The 20,803-nt window shown below is 37.4% G+C and overlaps 1 protein-coding gene across 1 annotated transcript in view; it reads left to right on the forward strand.

Moving 5' to 3' along the window:
* Positions 1-20,803, forward strand: part of LOC144472524 (glutamate receptor ionotropic, kainate 2) — a 214,371-nt gene that overhangs the window by 99,246 nt on the left and 94,322 nt on the right. The window contains exon 2 of the mRNA XM_078185710.1: positions 14,051-14,212. Coding sequence (XP_078041836.1) covers positions 14,051-14,212 — 162 coding nt within the window. The remainder of the gene's footprint in view (positions 1-14,050; positions 14,213-20,803) is intronic.

Raw genomic sequence — 20,803 nt, forward strand, 5'->3', positions numbered from 1 at the left:
CCGCCGAAGAATAAGAAAGTCGCCACCTAGCCTAAGGACTGAGCCGTGAATTAAGAATAATAAGCTGAAATCATAATTACAGAAGTTGTCGGTTGGTGGAGCGTCTGGGGAATGGAGAATCGACTCTTCAAACTTCTTGCCACTGGCTGTTGACAGTCTGAAAGTCAACAAGCTACATAAACTACTTGGGGACAATTTAAAGACTTCGTGGAAAGAAAGTACAATATTTTCGTTTGTCGACTAAAACGGTTGTCGAACTTCAGATGCGCTTTTTACGTTATCTTAAATTTAGTAATCGTCCCTTCCAAGTTCTGTATTACACCTCTGATTCTGTGTCACCCAAGTTTGAATCATAGTTTTCATACCTTTTATTTTTGATTTTAATCGACTTATTTTTTAATCGAAATATTGATAATCGTGGTATTATTCTAGTTCTCCGAATAGACAAAGTTATATGCGAATTACAGACATTAACGGAATATATAATAAATATTAAAAATAATATTAATAACGCACAAAAAAATTAAACAAACGTTTGAGTTATCAAGGAATATTGACAAATTATATCAACAAACTAATAATGGAAAACAACGGGAATACAAAAAGTATAAACACGTATACACAAGTGTAACCTAAACACCCTAATAGGAAGAGTAATTAATACTAAGAGCGATACTGACAAGGTAATTAGATTGATGATGATGATTTCGAATGAGTTCCTCATACACTGAGCAGTTTGTAATCTTCACAAGGGCGGCATTGATTGCGTTTCATCGAAATTGGGTAGCCGGCGAGGTTGACAGGAAATTGACAAGTTCGCGCCCACCCTAACAGCTACACCGCAATGATTAAGTTTGTCAAAGGTGAATCAAGTTTAATTTGTCAAAGGCAGAGTTACACATCGAAGTCGCTAAACAGTCTGTCCACCGTCATTCGCCATGGTTCTGCGCGGCTTTCTTCATTCAATCTGAAGCGAAACGGAAACAGTAATCCTAATCAATCCAATTTTCCATTGACAAGGAAATACCGCAGATGCTTGGCAGGTTTCTTGGCATCCCACTATTTATTTCAAAATATGTATATCGAGTTGCATCGATCAAAAAGAACATAATAAAGTTTTGATTGAATTTCGATGATTCGAAACAGACAAGCAGATTTTGTACATTCATAATTAATCTCAACGATACGAATAATTAATACAATTTATAATTTTATTACAATTTATTATAATTTATGTGTATTATAATTTTAATATTTTAAGATTTACAACATATGTAATAATATCTCGAGCAATTGGAACTTCAAAGTGGCAAATATTAAAACATCGATGTTTTTAAAATAGAGGGAATATTTCCAGCATCGTCAACTCATGACGCCGTAATAATTTTTATATCATCATATTTGCATCTCCGGATCAAATAATGTTTCCTTTGAACATTTTTTCCTATCAACGAAAGCGAAATATTCAAACAGATCGAGACAGGTACATATCAAACAGGTGAAAACAGAAATTAGAGTCCAATAGATATCGAATATAGATTTTAATTAAACGATAATTAATTCGTACTTTGTATAAATTGATTTATAAGGATATAAAGGAAGCCGTATCATTAATTACAACCGTAGTATGAACATGTTAAATGCTTAAATCTGTTAATTAAATCTGCATTTACATGCGATTACTGTCTGTTCTATGCAGAGCTATTGAGTAGCCAGAATAAGTTCTCGTCAATGCTACAATGTGTGTTTATCGTTCGAATGGTATGAGCGTTATTAAATTTTCAATCCGCTGAGAGCCCATATAGGGAAATCTGTGACCAATTCTGGTTTTGGCTGCCAGGATGGACTATCACCGAACAGAGGGTGAGCCTAGAGATAAGAAGTTCCTTCCCGAAATTTCGAAACTTGTTATTATGGTTCCGCGTTGAGCCATATAATTACGGTTCTGGTTCGTTACGATTATCGCCGCGGTCTAATCGGATTTTAAGCTAATTACACCTTATCGTGATGCTTTATTGGCTTTCCTCTGCAATAACGATCGCCGTATTAGATTCTTCAAGTTATGTACATTTCGATTGGAATCTTTGATGTGTATACACGTTTGATATGATTTTCTGCGGCGTTAATATCATTTTAATTCGAATAAATATGAAAATGTATTGGTATTATTTCTTTTTTAGTACAGGATTGTTATTAATCCAGTCTGTGTGCAGATGTGATTAAAATTGATGCGAACAATATCGGAGTTATGAAATTAATAATTTAATTTAAATCGAATATTACGTTCGTAAAAATATTTACATCGTAAATCGCGTTTATGCAACGGAAGCTGTATTAACGTTCGGAAACAGATTAAATATCTGAGAATAGGAGTAATAGTTACGGAGAGGTAATTACCCACTATAATTATGATACGATTTTCGAAAATCGTACGAATGTAAGTTTAACGGAAGAAGATTATGAATACTATTTTGTTAAATAATTTCGCGTCAACAGGGTGAACGGTCGTCCGACGGTAAAATGTCTTGGGACTATAAAGAATGAGTTAAAGTTTCTGAAACCAAGTTTCGAAATTGTTTCTGGCACAGTTTTTACTATGTGTGGTCTCCCGCTGTCCTGGGACGTCCTCTTCGCAGCTCATCCTCAACTCTACGGTTCTCCATTTTCAACTTTTTCAACCACTTAGGGTAGTACGATCTCTTACACAATCACTTTGGAATGCCATATAAATCTTTCGGCGCTGGTTCAGGAGTCTTTGTTCCAAATCTGAGCTCGTAAAGAAAACACGCGCGCGAACGATAACGACAGCGGCAGACAATTTCCAGCGAATTTTCACGTCGCGAAAAACGCGCCGAGATTTCCGTGCTAATTGATTGATTGCGAATTTTTTTTCAGCCAACTGAAGTGTGATTGCAATAAAAGTAATAAGCCATTTTCACGCTAAATGCTTTCTAAAAATATATTTCTTGCGATGGAGATTTCTTGTCTAAAGTAACCATCATCTTTATTATCCGTAGTATTGGAAGCGTAAATTAGAACAATGGATTAGAATTACATGTTTGTAATGATGAAAAATGTATTTATAGTATGTACACATTCCTTAATATATTGGGAATGTAAAAGTGCCATCTTAGGTAATTAATTTAAATGATTATTTTACTATTACTAATATGATGTTAGCAACTAGTAATAGTTTTTAAATTTGTATTATTTTAAATAGTTTTTATTAGACTGCTTTAAATTTATACAGTGTTTTTGGCATAGTATCTAACTATGAGACAATGTAGAAAGATGAGATATAGCCAAATGCTATTATGAAACTAGATCCCGATTTATTAGGACATATAACAAACGAGCTGTAAATCTTTCTGATTTTATCTTTTAAAAATCATTTCCAAGAATTTATAAAACGCAACATTTAATTCATTTCGCTTAGTTACAATTAAGTTATATTAAATAAATTTTAGATTTCAATCGATTGCGCTGTCTGAAATTTAGCCATTTTGATAGTAGGGTCTGTAAGGTAATAGAATAAATTTTCAGTGCGAATAGTCTTGCAAATATAATGGAAACTGTGATATGTCGTACTTATGCTCATACATGGTACAGTAAATATAATATGCAGACAGATTTCATATTGTCCAAATATTGTGTTTCATAAACTTCTCAATACCAGATCCGCGACAATATCGTTCGATGTATTTCAAACATATTTTTATTCTTACACTATTTGTTGAATGTTCGCAGCGATTCATTTTATCACGTTTGTTTAATTGTAAATATAACAACTACATATGACACGTTGTACACATTTTTTAATTTTCGCGATATCTCTTGTCTTTTTACGAAACGTTTGATGAAAATGTATCAAAACGAGATATACTGTGTACAAAAGAGTAAAAACAACATTGTAAATCAAACAATTGTATATTAGAAATTTTTATCGAACTTTAAATAAAGAGAATCTGTGCTCCAAATATACTTATTTCTAATATTTTTAAAAATCATTTTTTGAATTTCAAAAATTCATTCGAATAAATCATTCTCTAAATCTAGTTTTTATAAACTAAGAAATCCTAATTGTACATAATTGTCGTGACAGGTCATCGAATAACCTAATAATGATGAAATTTCGATAGTTGGTAATTTAAAAACATTGAAAATGGTTATTGCGGTCGTATATGTGACCAAACACAAAATTGAATTACGTTAATACGCGTCGATTGCAGCAACCAGGAAAGAGCCAATGCGTACGCATATGCCGCAGCCGGTGTCATAACGTAATTACTTATTAATTCATCGAACAATAACCAGCGGCTGATGAATCCGTACAATTTCCGATCCAGCTGCATTTATATTAGGTCTCGCTATCGAGGCTCGGTTCGCTATTCGTATTTCCCATGGGCCTCGGGTCGTGATCGCGATAACTCAACCACTCGGGCAATGGTCCGCAGGTGAATTAGGTACTTCCATCGACGTGTGGAACTCGAGTTTCGACGCTTACGGCGTCTCCCAGTTGGATTATGGGCACTTAGGGGTAAGCGACTCTTGTCCCAAAAGTCAGCCAAGAAGTCGGAAACCAATCGTGACTTGTTGGCGCTTCAACTATAACACATCTTGAAATTGTTCGATAAGTTTGCGTTCCCACGACTGTGCAACTTCAACTGTTTACAGTATGTTTCCTTTTGCAAACTGCCCTCTTCGGAAGTTCCTTGCAGGCTGTAAAACTTTATGCAAATGCAGCAAGCTACTTCCCCGTGGGATGGCAAAATTTGGACGAATGAAGCATTTTAATTCTTTATTTCAGGAATGCAAATATTTATGCAAATATAGTACCGTTACGCCGCAAGAGAAAGCAAAATTTGAACGAACGATGTATTACTTCATTTCGTGTAAGCAAACCTTTATGCAAATATAGCACGCTAATCTACAAGAAAAATGAAATTTTGGGCAACTATTTTAATTCTGTATTTTCAAGGCGTATTTCAAATATATGCCACATAATGGATACATTTACCACATTTAAAATGTCGAAATCAAATAAAAATGGTTTTCAATTATTCGTACGTCTGAGAATTTACATAGAAAATTTATTTGAAATCAGTAATCTTTCGCAATATATTGATCTCTACTGACCAAGAGTTTGTGACCTTGTTTCACAGAAACGACAAAGTCGATCTCTGTATTTTCTGTTTACTCGCACACGAAAGGAGAAAGCTAACATTTAATTACACCGCATTTCAAACTGAACAATACTTTGTGGACAGATTTGTTTCTTTTACGAAAAACATTTTAATTGTTCAGCCTGTTTGAGCTCTGCTTACCGTTTATAAATTAATTAAACTTTGAATGCTGGACTACATACGTACGTAACATGGTAAACAGTGTAAAAAAAGAAAAGAGCGGTGCACAAAAACAAACACTGATAACGCAGTTCGTGCATGTTGCAGGAAAATGCATGAAGTATTTAAAGAAATCATAGAAGGATTGTCAGTATACAGGGTGTAAAAAAATAAATGCCACTACTGTATTAGATCGATTCTACACTCTCAATTTAATGGAAATGATATGAACAAGGTATCGCAAAATTAGCTCGCACTGAAATTGCTTTTTTTTACTCCGCGCCAGGATCAAATTTGTTAAAAATAATCTGCCAAGTGATGTAACTTTAGTCGTTGATAGGAGTAAAGAGCGATACATGGAAACAATATTTTCAACCTCTTGATTTTTAGAAAAGTAATCGAGATCAATTCGAGATCAATTTTGCGGCACCATTTTTACAATGATTTCCACTAAATTAAGGATATAAAATCGATCTAGTTTCCTTAAAAGAAACCAAGTGATTTTCAATTTATCGTGATTTTACTGAATGACTGAAAATCGCCTGCTACACGTTTAATTCCGCGGTGGAACACACCGGCAGTCACTGTGTTAAAAAGTTATCGAACACCTTATTTACCCGCTATAGTTTTATCGATTCAGCGAGAGAAGGAACTCATTTCTGGGAAGGCTTCGAAATAAATGAACCCATTATTCGTCGACAAATATACGGTCGACAATTTTTGGTAGCACGTGCTCGACGTGTCCGCAAAGAACACGTTTTTTGCTGCTTAACATAAAAGACAATGGGACAGCCGAATCTTGGTGACACCGAATACGCGTCACAATATTTCAGCTATCGGCAAAAGTAATTTCGCTGCTGCCTAACAGAAAGATATTGTACGCTTGCCATCCATCGAGCTGGAAGGTTTGTCGCCGTCGCGACTCGACACGGGTCGCATTTTCTTTTGTGGTCGGCAACCATTTTAGTCGGTTCAGTTGTTTGCCAGGTCGCAGCAGTCTGTATGGATTCTCGTAATCCCGACATTCTGCACGAACCGTGGCGAGGCGAGGCAAAACGTGGCAAGACGAGGCAAAGAACCGGAGGTGCTCCGGCGCGCGCGTGAATCTTCGCGGCGCTAATGACGGGGGAGGAGGGGGGGGGGGGGGGGGTCAGGATCACAAGGAAGCGAGCCAGACACCGATTAAGGTGGACTGCGTTTCCGGCTTCCCGAGACGCCGTATTCTCGGGGGACGCATCAGCTACGCGGATTTAATACAAATTCAATGGACCGGCCCTGGGATCATTTACGAGCCGCCACGCGACTTTCCGTGTTTCATTCTCCGCGATGGAAGAATGGTTCTCTTTCGATTCTCGTGGAAGATCCCTTCGATTCAGAGAGGTTCCCCCTTGTCTCGCGGCCCCGATACCGCCGTGAAATTACGGCTCAAAGTGGGCGCCGAGTTGTAGAAGGCTCCTGGAAAATTTGAATAATACGTGGAATAAGGAGCTTTATTATCGCCGAGACTTCTGGCGTCTTCTTTCGCGTCTTTCGCTTCCTCAGCTTTTTCTTCTTCTTCCTCCTCGCCCTCCTCCTCCTCCTCTTCTTCTTCTTCTTCCTCGTCTTGCTCTTTTCTCTCTCGTCTATCTTTCTTCTCCGACCGAACTCTGATTTCTTCTCGCAGCTCGGTCAAACGTATTCACCCGACACTTGCCGCTTTTCCAAGCAAGAGGGATATTCCGGGAGCGTGTTTAATGGAAAATTCAATGGAAATACTTATACATTTTGTATGCCGAGGAGCAGGCTAGAAATCACGCGGCGAACGGGATTCGATCGGAGATATTCTTCGCGGTTGAAAGAGCCACTGAATACTTTCCTGCTTGCCGACTTTTCCGCGGCTCGGTTCGATGAATTTGTAATTGATTTCGCGTTCTTTTTCTCCAGGGCGACCTTTAAACGATTCCGTCCGCCGCGAAGATTTTTAACCCAGATTTTGAAGGGGAGCCAGCGCCGCTGATAAGATGCGCTCTCAAAGGAAGAATTGCTCCGATAATTGGAAACTCGGTATTCCCGTGGTTCGGAAACTATGTTGTGCACAGGGGACGGGACAAAAAAACAAGTGGCGCCGCTGCAATCAGTTGTTTTCTTTCGGTTCTCGGATTACCAAGCCCGGCTCCCCTAAAAGAAATTCAATGCAAACGGAAATAGAACAGACAATAGTTTCGATCTTCAAGTCGTCCGCGAAAGGATCCACTGTTCGCGTTCGCTTCTGATATTTCGTTACCCGCATAGATTTGCATGTTTGTTGAAACGTCGATTAAAGGTTGAATCATCAAAGTATGTCTTTCCTTTTACTGTTTATTATTTCACGTATCGTATACAATTTTAACAAGAATATCGATAGTATTTTTATTTTATTTGAAATAAAACTGCAAGAAATGTTTTGGTTGGAAAAGGAAAATTTATTATATTTTTATAACGTTATTTTATATAACAATATTGTACCTAGTACTTCTATAAAATTTTATCGACGTGTAGCTTCGTTTTTTTAGAAATATAGCAATGGAACGTCAACGCGGAACAACGCCACGAGAAATAGTATTATGCTTTTGTTTAATGTGTCTCTTAACTAGGTTATCGTAATGTTGTTTAGTATAATTGGTCCGTCATGGAAGCAACGAGGGGGGATCGACGTCGTGCAGCATGTTTAATCCAGTTACCAATGTTGAGAGAATGCGTGGGCCTGTGCACTTCCTTCCTATTACCGCAGCGCGTTTAATTTTCATCGAACGGAGTAGCCTGCTTAGCAATAATGTTCCGTTTTCCAAGAACGATAATGTTATAGTCAATAATACAGTGAATTTCTTAAATTCATCGATTATTACATCCTTATAGATTGCAGCCCTGTTGAACGGCTGTTGTAACAGTAAAAGACCATTTACAATAAGATATGAATTTAAACGAACAAACAAAAAAGAATCACAACGATAAAATAAAGAATATGAAAGATGTTTGGCGTTTGTCCAAGAAAATGTTATGCTGTTATCCCTAAGGTAATTTTTCTAATTATTCTTAAAAAATATCTTGTCTATTACATTAATTTATGATAAATATTTGTAAAGTTCTCTTAATTTAAATATCCCCCCAATAAAATAATCTTTTAGTACTTTTACTTAAAATTTAATAGCACGTGAATACTAAATTTGCTCCTTCATGCCATTGACAATTTATATTTTGCTTGAAAATCTGGCGAATCTTCCGAAAAATCTGTCGCCGTATTTCCGCGAGGGCGTTGATTCGTCACTTTAAGAACACTATTGGGGATCTTCTGCGCGCAATTTGTCGTTAAAATCGATCGTCTGTCGAGGGTCTGACAGCACACAGGCTCGCATATTCGTGTGCGGTGTAACACAGACGTAAACCAGGTCTTAAGTTAAGGTCGCTCCCTTTAGGAGCAATCTCATCAATTACACGGCGAGGCTCGAATCACAGATAGTCGGGAGCCGTCGATACAGGAACAATAAAACAGCGAACAGCGAATTACTGCGGGATACCTTTCATCGAATCGAATACAAGAATCGTAATTACAGATAACCTCATTATCCGTTGACAAGCTTTATTACGACTGGCAAACGGCCAGGTATATTTTTCCTTGAATTATTGAATCGTTTGCCGGACTATCAATAACGGCAGTCAAAATTTTCGCTGAGTGACGCGCGCGCATTCACGCGATTATCATTCATAAACGCAACCGGCGCGGCGGCGAGTGCGGTGGACAACAACGAAATTCCGCGTCCCCAATTTTCGAAAGGAATAATCAATCGTGCGATAATATATTCTGCATCGTTGAAAATTAACAACGATTCACCCGCATGCGGGGTCCATTGACATTTTCATTTTTTTTCGTTCTTTTTCCCCCCGAGTAATGCGTTGAACGAGCGAACGGTGCTTGAAATATTATGTGCAAAATCGCCGGTATATGGTACGCCGGTTCCATTGAAATTGGCGTGCTTGCAGAAATAAACGCGGAAATTTCGTATATCGCGACAATGTATCGCGCCGGATACGGTGGCCTGCTCATTCAACGAGGACAATGGCGGAAGGAAACACTTTGCTATTCCCTCGTGCGGTGTTCATGCCACCTACAACTTTTCAGTCGCTTATACTGTCATGGGACGCCGTCGATTAGGTTTCATCGAAGGAGCGACGAAGTTTGGAATTCAAACACACTCGAAGCTCATCACTTTTGCGCATATCCTCGAGTGTACTCCGATTTCATGTTAATGTAAAGTGACTTATGCAACTTGTGCATATCTTGTGACTTCTGAAATATTTATTCGGCAAAGAATTTTTCGATGCGATAGTTGCGTGGTTTAAAGGAAGATTTGAAGATCACCGTTTTTTTTTATTAAATGGAATACTATATTTCTTACTAAAAGATATGGAAGAATATCGAATTTTAAGCAAAACCGTTGACCTTTATTAGCTTTAAATGTAATAGTTAACGATTAATTTCATTTTATTTTATGGGCCCTATATATTAAAAGCAAAATTTTTACTTGTAGAACTAATGCACTGACAAGCCCGTTTTCCTCAATCTAATTGTAATAAACATAAATTTAAATAAACATACGTAAACCATACTGACATATTCCTGAAGAATTTGTCCACAAAATAATACCAAAGCATTTCAAAGCGATACTAATGAGAATCTCGTAATAGAAATAAATTCACCAGTAATGATAAATTTCTTTCCATCCCAAACAGCAAAATAATTAAAAAGTTAGGAAGCCATCAAATCACGAAATATCTGAACATGTTGGTTTGATTGGTACACTTTATATACATTTCAAATTTCAATTACACTCGAGCTACTTTTACCTCTTCAGAAAATAGTGCAAGTAGAACGAAACTTTTTTAAAGACAACGTAACAATGTGTCACGGAAAACTCGACACACGGTTTCAATGAAACTATTTTCTTGCTCGTTTCCATGGCACTGCTTGGCTACCACTATCTCTCGAGACGATTCCGATAGCACCCAAATGGGAGCTTTTAAGGAACTGGAGCCACGTTCGACGGTTGCCCCGAGGGACCTATCTGAGGTGCGCCTCACACCTGTCAAGGAGAATAGGATCGTATTAGTCAGACATCGAGAGGTTGCCCGAGGCAACGCAACGCGTCGACGTATATTCTCTTAGCCTTTGTCTGTACCCGAGGCAGATAACTGTGGAATTGTTTCGAAATATTAGAATCTTGGCCGCCACCACCGCGACAGTTAACTTCATCGAAAAGTAACAGTGTCCAACAGGGGATAACTTCTCCGCGAAGTTCGCGAAGTTTGTAACAGATTGCATTGCAAATCTTCGAACAATTCTCATTTTTTAAAGCGAAGATTACCCAAAAATTCGGTTGCTATTTGTTGGAATATTATGTCAGGAAATACGTTTTATGCGACGCATAATTCTAGTTACATAAAGAGTCATAGCTTTTAACTTTAAAATTCTCTGCTTTAAATAGCTTTTAACTTTGAAAAGGAACATCGCAGATGGAGTTCCATGCAATCCGGCACACTTCTCAACCATAAAGTCTGCAAAATGAAAAGGGAAAGCTCTAATTTCCACATGTCGGAAATGCATAAAGATCTACAGTCAAGCTGCAGAAGCTTGCGAGACATTTATTTTGCCCGTAATTGCATCGCTGAATATATAGAACACAAAACTTTCAGTCGTTTGAAATTCTTCATATAGCGAACCATTCGAGTAAATAAAAGTACAAAGCTAGAGACGAGTTGGTTCGAACGAAACGTTGAAAAAGTCGAAAGTTCTTTCTCCCGTTGCGCGAAACATCTCCGTCCGGAGAATATTTATCGAGTCGCCGGGGTCGCGATGTACCAATGCGAGCACACTCGTCGGCTCTTACGACTCCTCGTCTCAATCCTCTAATGCGACTTTGAACGACAATTGTCGAGAAACAGAAGGGAAACATGGACCCATAGAGAAGAGAAAATGTCTCCGGAGAACCGCCGTCTTCGTTAGTATCAGTTACGCGTCATCAGAACAGACGATTCCGGATTTCGATGTTAGTCCGGGGAAGTAAACTCGTTTTCTTTTTCTTAGCAAGTATCTAGATGTCTAGTATCTCCTAGTACATTCTTGCGCGATTTATCAATTATTTTTCGGTACTTCCAACGTTACATTTAACACGTTGAGTGCCACGCGGTTTTATAACGACTTCCCCGTCAGGCCGCGCACGCTGGTATCATGGTACAGCAATGCGAAGCGCAATACTAGCAATGTATTAGGGCCAATACTTGACTGTATTAGGGCCATTGTTTCTTATCGTAATGGAAGATATTTCGTGTTAACCCTTTGCTCTCGGAGCAATTTTAACTGTAAATCTGAAATAATTTTTCTGGTTCATGTTATTTCCATTCTATTTAACAAAATAAATTTTAATGCATACAAAATTTATTCTTGTTATAGTTTTACTACTTAATAATTTTTTAAATCGAAACCTTATTGTTATAAAAATTATTTTGCATCGTAATAGAATAATTTTAGTGGTGCCTCAGAGTCACCACTCGAGTGCAAAGGGTTAAACAGTTTCTTCCGTGGCGGGGTAATAAGTCCAAATAGTCTAAAAACGGTATCCTCGTCGGTTGCCAATGACTTCTTCTTCTTTCGTTAATGAAGCCCTTCGGACTCGTTCCGCAGAGACGAAAAAGACACTCGCGGGAGTGTATTAATCATTTTTACATCGATAATTAGACGAGGAAGAGAGCAGCCTGGCCCGGGGATCGTTTAGAAACAATTAATTCGGGTTATCCAATTATCGTCGACGTCGTTTTACCGGAGTGATGGAGATTGATTCGTCGTCGAAAGAACTTCCGTTCACAGGGAAATCCAAGTCATGACGTGGATAAATTCACTTTTGTACCAGTCGCTTAACCAGCGGACAATTTTATCGTACAAATTAATATCTCGCAGGTCCGCAACAAATCGCAAATTAAAATACCTGCGAAACACCTGAGCGTCGTTGAATCAGACATTCGGCAAAAAGATCGGATTTATTCTTGTTTTCTTGTTAATAACTATAATAGGATCTTTATGCGCAATAAAAGTTGTCTACATGAATTGCAGCAAACTAAAGGAAAATAAAAAGGTGTTACTTTTTTTAACATGTCTGATAGTTTGCAAATAATGTAACGTAAATATTTGTACTTTACTGATAACGGTGTTAATACAATAATTCAACTATTGTTATTTTTAATATATACTAACGACTATATTTCGAACTTCACGAATGTCAAATGATCTTTTATATATATCATCAAATCTTCAACAGCATTCTTGTCTAAAGGTATTCTTTCCTTAAAAGCAGTTAAAAATATTTTTCTAAAAATATTCGTCACGATATTTTCGAAAAGAAATCGGAGTATTCATAATGTTTTGCAAAATAAGCGTTTCAGGTTAAAACAACTAAAACCATGATTGCATTTATATCGACCTAATATCTTCATGATGCGTTCCACAAATGTCGCCGTTCGTTGATGCTGATTTCACAACCAACAGTATCTGTCACAGCGAAGCATCACGAGACAAGCAAAATGCGATGAATTAATAATCCATGTTTACGTTTTCATTTTGTCGGAGAATGTAGGTAGCCATTCTTGCCGTCTTTCAGAAAGACGACTGTATACTTGGTAGATTAAAAAATGGAAGTAAACAAGGAATCCCGGGATTTCCCCGGGAACAACATTTTTCAATTTTGAGATGGAAGCGGATGCGCATCGTGGAAACAAAATTAATTATCGGAGATCCGCCGAATGGGCGTTGAATATATAAAATTATAATCCTCTTCCCATCCGTCACTCCCATCGGCGAGTTCAATCTGAACAAAAATTTTCTTCCAGTTTCTTCATTGTACTTTGAGATTAATGATGTCACTCGGATGAAAGAACGAATGGTCCGAGGAAACTTGGTAATTGCCGGTGAAGCCCCAAAACTTGCATACCTGATGAAAATACTTTTCCTTGGACTCATTCATCCTGATTTGAAACTTCTTCGCGTTTTTACGCTGCAACCGCGGCTTCATCAATTTCTGTTTAAATAAGTCGTACATTTATTATGATCCTGAAATTCGTGGTAAACGCGGATCGTTTAAACTTTATGGTAAAATCGTTTTATTCCGTTGATTTTGTCGGAAATATGGTTATTCCTAGGGGATAGGCTAGATCTAGCGTTTATTGGGCAGCACTGGCCCTTGCAACCGAGTAATCGATATGCGCGTTCGTTATTAAGGTCCCGCTAGCTTTTGTTCTTCCGCTCCCTGGTTTCTGACTTCTCGATTCAGCTGTCGTACACGCAACACGTGCTTTTTTGATCTCGCAGTAACATTAATCTTTCTTTTGTCTAAATGTATATATGAATACGTAAACGTGTCGATTTGTGCGCTTATTCTTTTTATGCGTTTATTAAATTCGCGTATTCCACAATAAATCCTGACAGATTTGATATCCTCCTGACAGACGGCATAACATGAAATTGTTAAAGCGAACATGACGAGCATGAGACTGACAATGGATTCAATCCAATTAGAGAATATTATAGACGTATCATTGCAGAGACAGATGATTCAAATCGCAAACATCTCCAGTTCCGTGTTTATACGTGTAGCTGTGCATTGTAGTAATTATTATTAAAAGATACGTTTTCGGTGATGTTGCAGGGGCGATCTTCACGGAGGATCAAAAGGACAGCCCATCCGAGCTGGCATTCAAATACGCCATCTACAAAATTAACAAGGACAAAACCTTGCTGGCGAACACGACGTTAGTCTATGACATTCAGTACGTGCCAAAAGATGACTCCTTCAGAACATCGAAGAAAGGTAAGTTCAAGTCCGAATTATTCCTGAATCAGTGTTCATTGAATTCAAACTCCACCTCGACCGTATTATTATGAATTCTTTGAAGTTACCGATCACTCAATCGCGCGAATTGTATGTAAAGATAACACGATGTGTAATATAAAATTTCAATGTTAAGTAAACAGAAATTTAAAAATATTGTACTTCTTTCTTCATTTTTACCAAATATGATACAAATTATTAATTATTTAACAATATTCATTTTGTAAAATTATGATAGCATTCGTCTTTTATGATTTCAGTAAACTATGTATACAATTTTGTTGATCATGAAACATATACATTGGTTGTCACAATTTATTATTTGTATCGACGTAACATATGATATTATCTTCTGTTTTATATGCTAATTAATCCTGGTATTGATAAAGAAATGAGCAAGTTATTCTAAATCTTTAGCATTCATGATTCGCTGCGCAAATTTTTCTTTTGAATTTATAAACTAATGTAGTAGGATCCAAAATATAAGCATCGAGGTACTGTGTTGTACATATCTATTAATATAACATATGTATTAATGTGTGTATTAATATAACACATACGTATTAATATAAGAAGAATTGTACCGCATATTGAAAGTTTAAATTTAAGAAGTGTTTATCCAAAATCATTTAGTCTGTACAGCAACAGACTTATAATTCTAAAAAGTTGCACAATATCTTACAAGTAGTTCTTTATCGTCTGTAGAAGAATCATAAAGACACTTTTAGCAGCATAAAGATTCCACGGAAGCCTCGCAGCCTGTCAAGGGAAATAGAAATTAGCATGGTTCCGTCGCGTAAATAGAATTTTCCGGTTCCTGAAGCAAGTTGACCCACATCGAAGCGAAAAACTGTGCCAAAAACCTGCAACAAAAAACTGCAACGTGGCAGCACTTTCACTGCACGACTTCTCCGTGTATTGCATCTTCTTCCGCCAGAAAATGCCTCTCTCTTCCCTCAGAGATAACCCGTACACGAGCCTGAACTGTCTCTCTGTCCCGCCTGTACCGCAACAGGGAAACGTATTTAACGCCTCGAAAACATCTAGAACGAGCATCTCGACACGGAAACGTCACGGGACCGATAAGGCACGAGTTCCCTATCTGATAGAAACGAGTCAGCTACGAGCCACGACTCCTTTTTATTTCGGTGCTTTAAGCGGGTCTTAAACACTTAACGCTGTGTATATGGAAAACTAATTGTGGTCACTCTTACTCGAGCTTTGTTGTTCGTTTTAGAATATATTATTGCTCAACTATGTTCGTGTAATATGTTATTTCAAAGTTGCTAGATTGACTTCTACAAATTGGTGTTCTCTGCAAGGCACAGTGTAAATCAAAGTCTACTTTCTGGGCAAAGATTTTGGATTTAACAACAAACAGGATTTAGAAAAAAATAAAAATTGCGGACATTATATAATCATATTATATGGCTAAAATGTAATTATTATAAACATACCGTAATTCCATTCTAATAATAATATGAAGCAGATACATACTGAAATAGAAAAATGTAAAGAGTGGCTTAAAAATATATGATAAGCTTAAGTTGTAGAACGTCAAATACTTTTTTCATATTTTTACGTTTTGCAGACCCTAATAAAAGTAAGACATTTCATCGCTCTTTTATAAATGACGCGACACTCAGTGTTAAGAATATTAACTAACAGCTAACGTATTACATTCAAAAGTGCCACATTAAGATTAAGAAAAAATCAATCCCTTGTCTACAGGTGCGAAAATAAGCATCGCGATAGAGTGCTAAAGTCAGGCGTTTAAGAAAGAATATCCGCTTGAAATAAGAATGCCTCGACTTTGAACATTGAAGCAACCCTTAGGGCTGCATCTTTTGGCCCACATTCGTCGCCGATGCCTCTGGGAAGTATTTCGCATCTCCGAGACTGATTTTCATCCCCGATATGCTTTGTCGATAAAAGTTACGCAGCCGGGGCGCTCTCGCAGCGAGCACGGGTGCCCGTAACTTTTTACTATTCCTCGAGGAGCCGGTATTCCTCGGGCGAAACGATCGTGCTCCTTCCGCTTGAACCTCGCAAGTCGAAAATTCGGACGTAAAAAGGATCGCTGCTTCTTCTCGGAGCAATAATATCCAAGGGAAAACGCACTAAGCCCCGTTCGAAACTCGCGCGTATTTACTTAGAAGGATTCTGCCGGCGACGCGTAAACCGTCCACGCTCGTCGAATGTTACAAGGTTCCCTTTAAGTTCAATCCTTTCACGAACCCTGCAAACTCTATCGCCTGCCCGTTCTATTGAAAACTAGATTTCTCGCGTAGAAACGGCCACGATCCGATTAAAAAATTTCTAACAATGTCGGAGGCATAGTCGGAGCATATAGTTGTATGATTTTGTTGAACTTAGTTATGATATTTATGTGGTGGAACCTAGCTGAAAGCTTCAACGTAAGAAACAAAATTATAAATCCATTCCACATGTCTGATAAATGAAGACTTATACGAAGTGTTCTAACGATTGCTTCATTTATTACGGATTGGGTTGCAGCATATTAGATGTTTTTATCAATTTAGATTAGAAACAGTCGTGAATTCTTCTAGTTCATCAAGCTCGTTAGAAACACTTAAAAATCTGTAATATATTATTTATAATTATTATTCAATTATATACAAAATAGTTTATATGAAAATTCGGTGACCTATGCTGCTCGAAATTTCAATAAAGCTGCACTATCTTTTTTTATGAGTATTGTATTGTACACGCGTGTGCTTTACTGATCAAATCTATTATTGAGATAATTTAGAATCAAGTTAATTTATAGAAACTTTATAATTGATCTTGTCTTTTTAACAATTTGGCATGCACAAATTACATTCGAACACATTATGGACCAGTAGTTTTATTGTTATCTTTATCCAATGTCTAGCTACGTATTTTTTCCACTTTAAATGGCAATAGTGAAAAATCTCTAGAACAGAAAATACGAACATTAAAAACACGATGCATTGACATAAGCTTGACAGTTATATTTCAAAGGCAACATCAAGTAATTACTTTTGCTTCCATGAATAACAAGATCTCCAGTGCGATCCGACATTTTCGAATATATTCGGAACCGCATCGCGGGGGATTCATACGTTCGAAAAGCAGCTGCGAGATATATGTACGAGTGCGAACGTAGAGCGGATCGGTACGAGTCATAAGGCAAAATTTATGCAAAACAATTCCGCAGACCGGGCCGAATCAGCCGCTGCGAAACCATAACAATGTTTCTTGCCGGTCGATCGTAGACGGCCGGCGAACGTAAATTGCGAACCGTAAATCCGACCAGACGGCGATAAATTCGCAACAAACTTCTATCTTCGACGAATATCTACTTTGTCGTGAACGTAGTCCGGCCTCCCACGACTCAAAGACACTTCTCCTTGGCTTTTATATATTTCTAGAGCGTCAAACTTGTATCGACGGGCGGTCACAATTGCTTGCGCCACCGTACGTGACTGCTCGTTACTCTCAGATGTCTCTTCGGGGCACTTCGGAGACACTCGAAGGACTCCCTGATCGTCTAGAGGTTGTTGTCGGTTGAGGATCCCTTTAAGGACCGCTCAAACCCCATAAGCGACAATACTGGGCACTAACAGACCTACATGCGACGGACCAACCAACCTCGAGGAAGGACTCTGAAGAACAGCTTCAGCCTCGAGGAGTTGTGGGAAATTTGTAGCAGATCGAGGACCGGCAAGATACATGACAGGATCACGAAACACTACGGTTTAAACATGAAGATCCATTATGGTCTCTAGATTGGATTCTGGAGAATCGCTGAGATAGTTTAGAGACCGAGGTATTATTGGGGACCTTGGATAGATTGTGATGGATCATTAATACGTCGAGTATCATTGAGGATTTAGGTCTCTGACATCTGGTGAAAGTCGACCAAAATATTTTCGGCACTATGCATAGCTGATATACAACTCTGAAAGTTTATCAGTGATAGTCAAGGAACGCGAAGTTGGTCGGAAGTACTGATCAAAACAACGAGCGAACTTTTGCGGAATTCTGAAGATGTAGGCATCTGCAACTAGTTCGAGATTGTTAGAATACTGAAGTTTTGAGAAAGACTGATAATTTTCCACATCTAGTGAATCTTGACTTATTCATTACTGAACAACAATTTATTCAAATATTAATGAGTCACTATTTAGTATTTTCGTTTGTACTAAAATATTAAAATATTTAGTTTGCTGCACAGTCTTAAACATCCTTTGCTCGTAGTAATCCCTTCAAAAATTTGTCTAAATGTTTAATAATAATTCGAAGCAGTCAATGATAATTTATTTTTACCCGATATTACACTAAAGTGTAATATCGTATATATATAAGTAGTGTCACTCCAAATCTCGGATCATTCAAATATAAAGAAAATTGTTTCCTTATTTCAAATAACCGACAACAAACATCAATTTGCCGCAGCTATTCGCGTTGTAAAAATAAATAAAATATTTTTGAACACATAACTTTTGAACACATAACTAGTTACAGCGAATTTGTTTAACAAATTACAGTGACAGAATTGTTGCGTTTTAGTTAGGCAGTTGAAAGCTGTTTTGTTGCTCTCGCTGATAGATGTTTACTAAAATCTAAACCACAAACTTGCATCGAATCGTCGTTTAACCGTCTAGCTATTCTTATCGAGTCTGTGGATCGCCATCAGCGTACGATGACATCTACAAATGGCTTCGTCTCTAATTTCCGTGGCGAGCTGTACAATGACATCCCAGGCGCCATTTCTACGTTGAACGGAAAGACCACGGGTTGCTTAACAATGCGGCGTTAACAGCTGCGGAAACCGTATCAGCTTCTCGTTTCGTTCAAAGAAGAAATCTTTGACCGTACAATTCACATGGGTTTTGCAAAAATAATTTTCTTTAAACCCCTTGCATTTGAATATTCCCACTCAAAAGACATAACAAGACTGCTGGTGATTACGTTACTTCCATAAATTCTCTCCAATTCTTTCTCAGCTTGTAAACAAAGATGGACAATTTGAGAGGAGATACGATTATGCGACCTTTGCGGCTCGCTTTTATAGTCGTGATTGTCAAGAATTATAAAAACGAACTGCGAGTCTCGAATAATTTTATCTTCACTTTTTAAATTGTCTATTTTTGCTTACAAAGTGAGGGGTAATTGCAGAGAATTTGCAGTATTTGCTTTGTAAAGTTATGTTTGAATCATACTAACAGAATTTCATGAAAAATACGACTTAAATAGAGTAACTATTTCTAATGTGACATCATTTTATATTTCACGACACTGTGTGATTAATCGCAGTGACTTTACTCCGAGATAATCATTTACGGTAATTTCAATCAAAGTAATTGAATTTTCTATTCTATAATTATTAAAATTCTAAACATTTAATCTTCATTCGAGTTTCATGCAGACATATTCTAGAATAAACATCGTACAATACTTAAATTCAATCGTGTCATTTTTACAACAAGCAAACAAAATACCAACACTTAAATTATGAAAATAACTAAAATTTAATCAAATCCCAAAATCATAAAAATTGTGACAATTGTGCCCACTTGAAGGTTCATAGAACACAAACGAATAAAGTCAGGTTGAATAAACATGTTATCCCGGCTAGTTTATTCTTTGGCAGCATTGGTTGCTATATGAGAAAATTAGAAAGGTCTTAAGCCAGTCAGAAATGCGACAAAGGGGAGCAACGCTGAAGAGTAAATTAAATACGTAGCGATCATTTTGGTTGGTCGACGGGAACCACTGCGACGGATTTTAGATTCAACTGGGCGTAGAAAAAAAGTTCTTCATCAGCACTTTATCCGGACCAGCATTTACCTAAATTACACCGGCTTTAGCGGGCCGGATCTTGCTTCTCGCTTCTTCATGTCGAAATTAACGCGGCCGCCGGCTAATCACGATGTTCCCTTCTTCTTTACGACCCCGTCGCTCTACTAAACTGCACAGTTAATATTTTCATCCATGGTAGTCATGTTTTAAAGTTAATCCCCGTGTTACAAGCTTTATAAATTTTTAATGGATATTTGGAAGCAATTTCCTAGTACTTTCAGCGAAGAGCGACTACACTTATCGCAAACTTTTTATCAGTTAACACTCTCACTCCGATTAAGGGCCAATTAATCTCCTAATCATTAGCTGAAAATTAAGATGGAAGGTGAATTCGCGGAATCCGTGATTCCATAAAGCATCAATGAGTTGCAGTGTCAGCATTTGTCTTGTATTCTTCGCAAAATTTTTAAAATCTAGCAGACGAAAGCGTTATTCCTGAATGATGTTCATTGCATATTGTTAATTTAAGCTGCAATGTGCATAAAATTAACATTCAATCTTCACACAAATTGTTATTCTTTTGTATTTTCATGTTCTCAGAATTCATGATGATTATACTAAAAAAAAGAAATTTCTTCCTATCGTTAATATTAAACCGTGTCGGTCAAAAGGACATATCTTATTTTCAAGTTATTGTAATTGTAAAAAATATTTCATAGGAGATGATACAATAAACTTCTCAATTATTAAATTGTAACAAAATCGACAAAAGTTTGAACA

The sequence above is a fragment of the Augochlora pura genome, chromosome 1 (assembly GCF_028453695.1).
Source record: "Augochlora pura isolate Apur16 chromosome 1, APUR_v2.2.1, whole genome shotgun sequence".
Lineage (NCBI taxonomy): Eukaryota > Metazoa > Arthropoda > Insecta > Hymenoptera > Halictidae > Augochlora > Augochlora pura.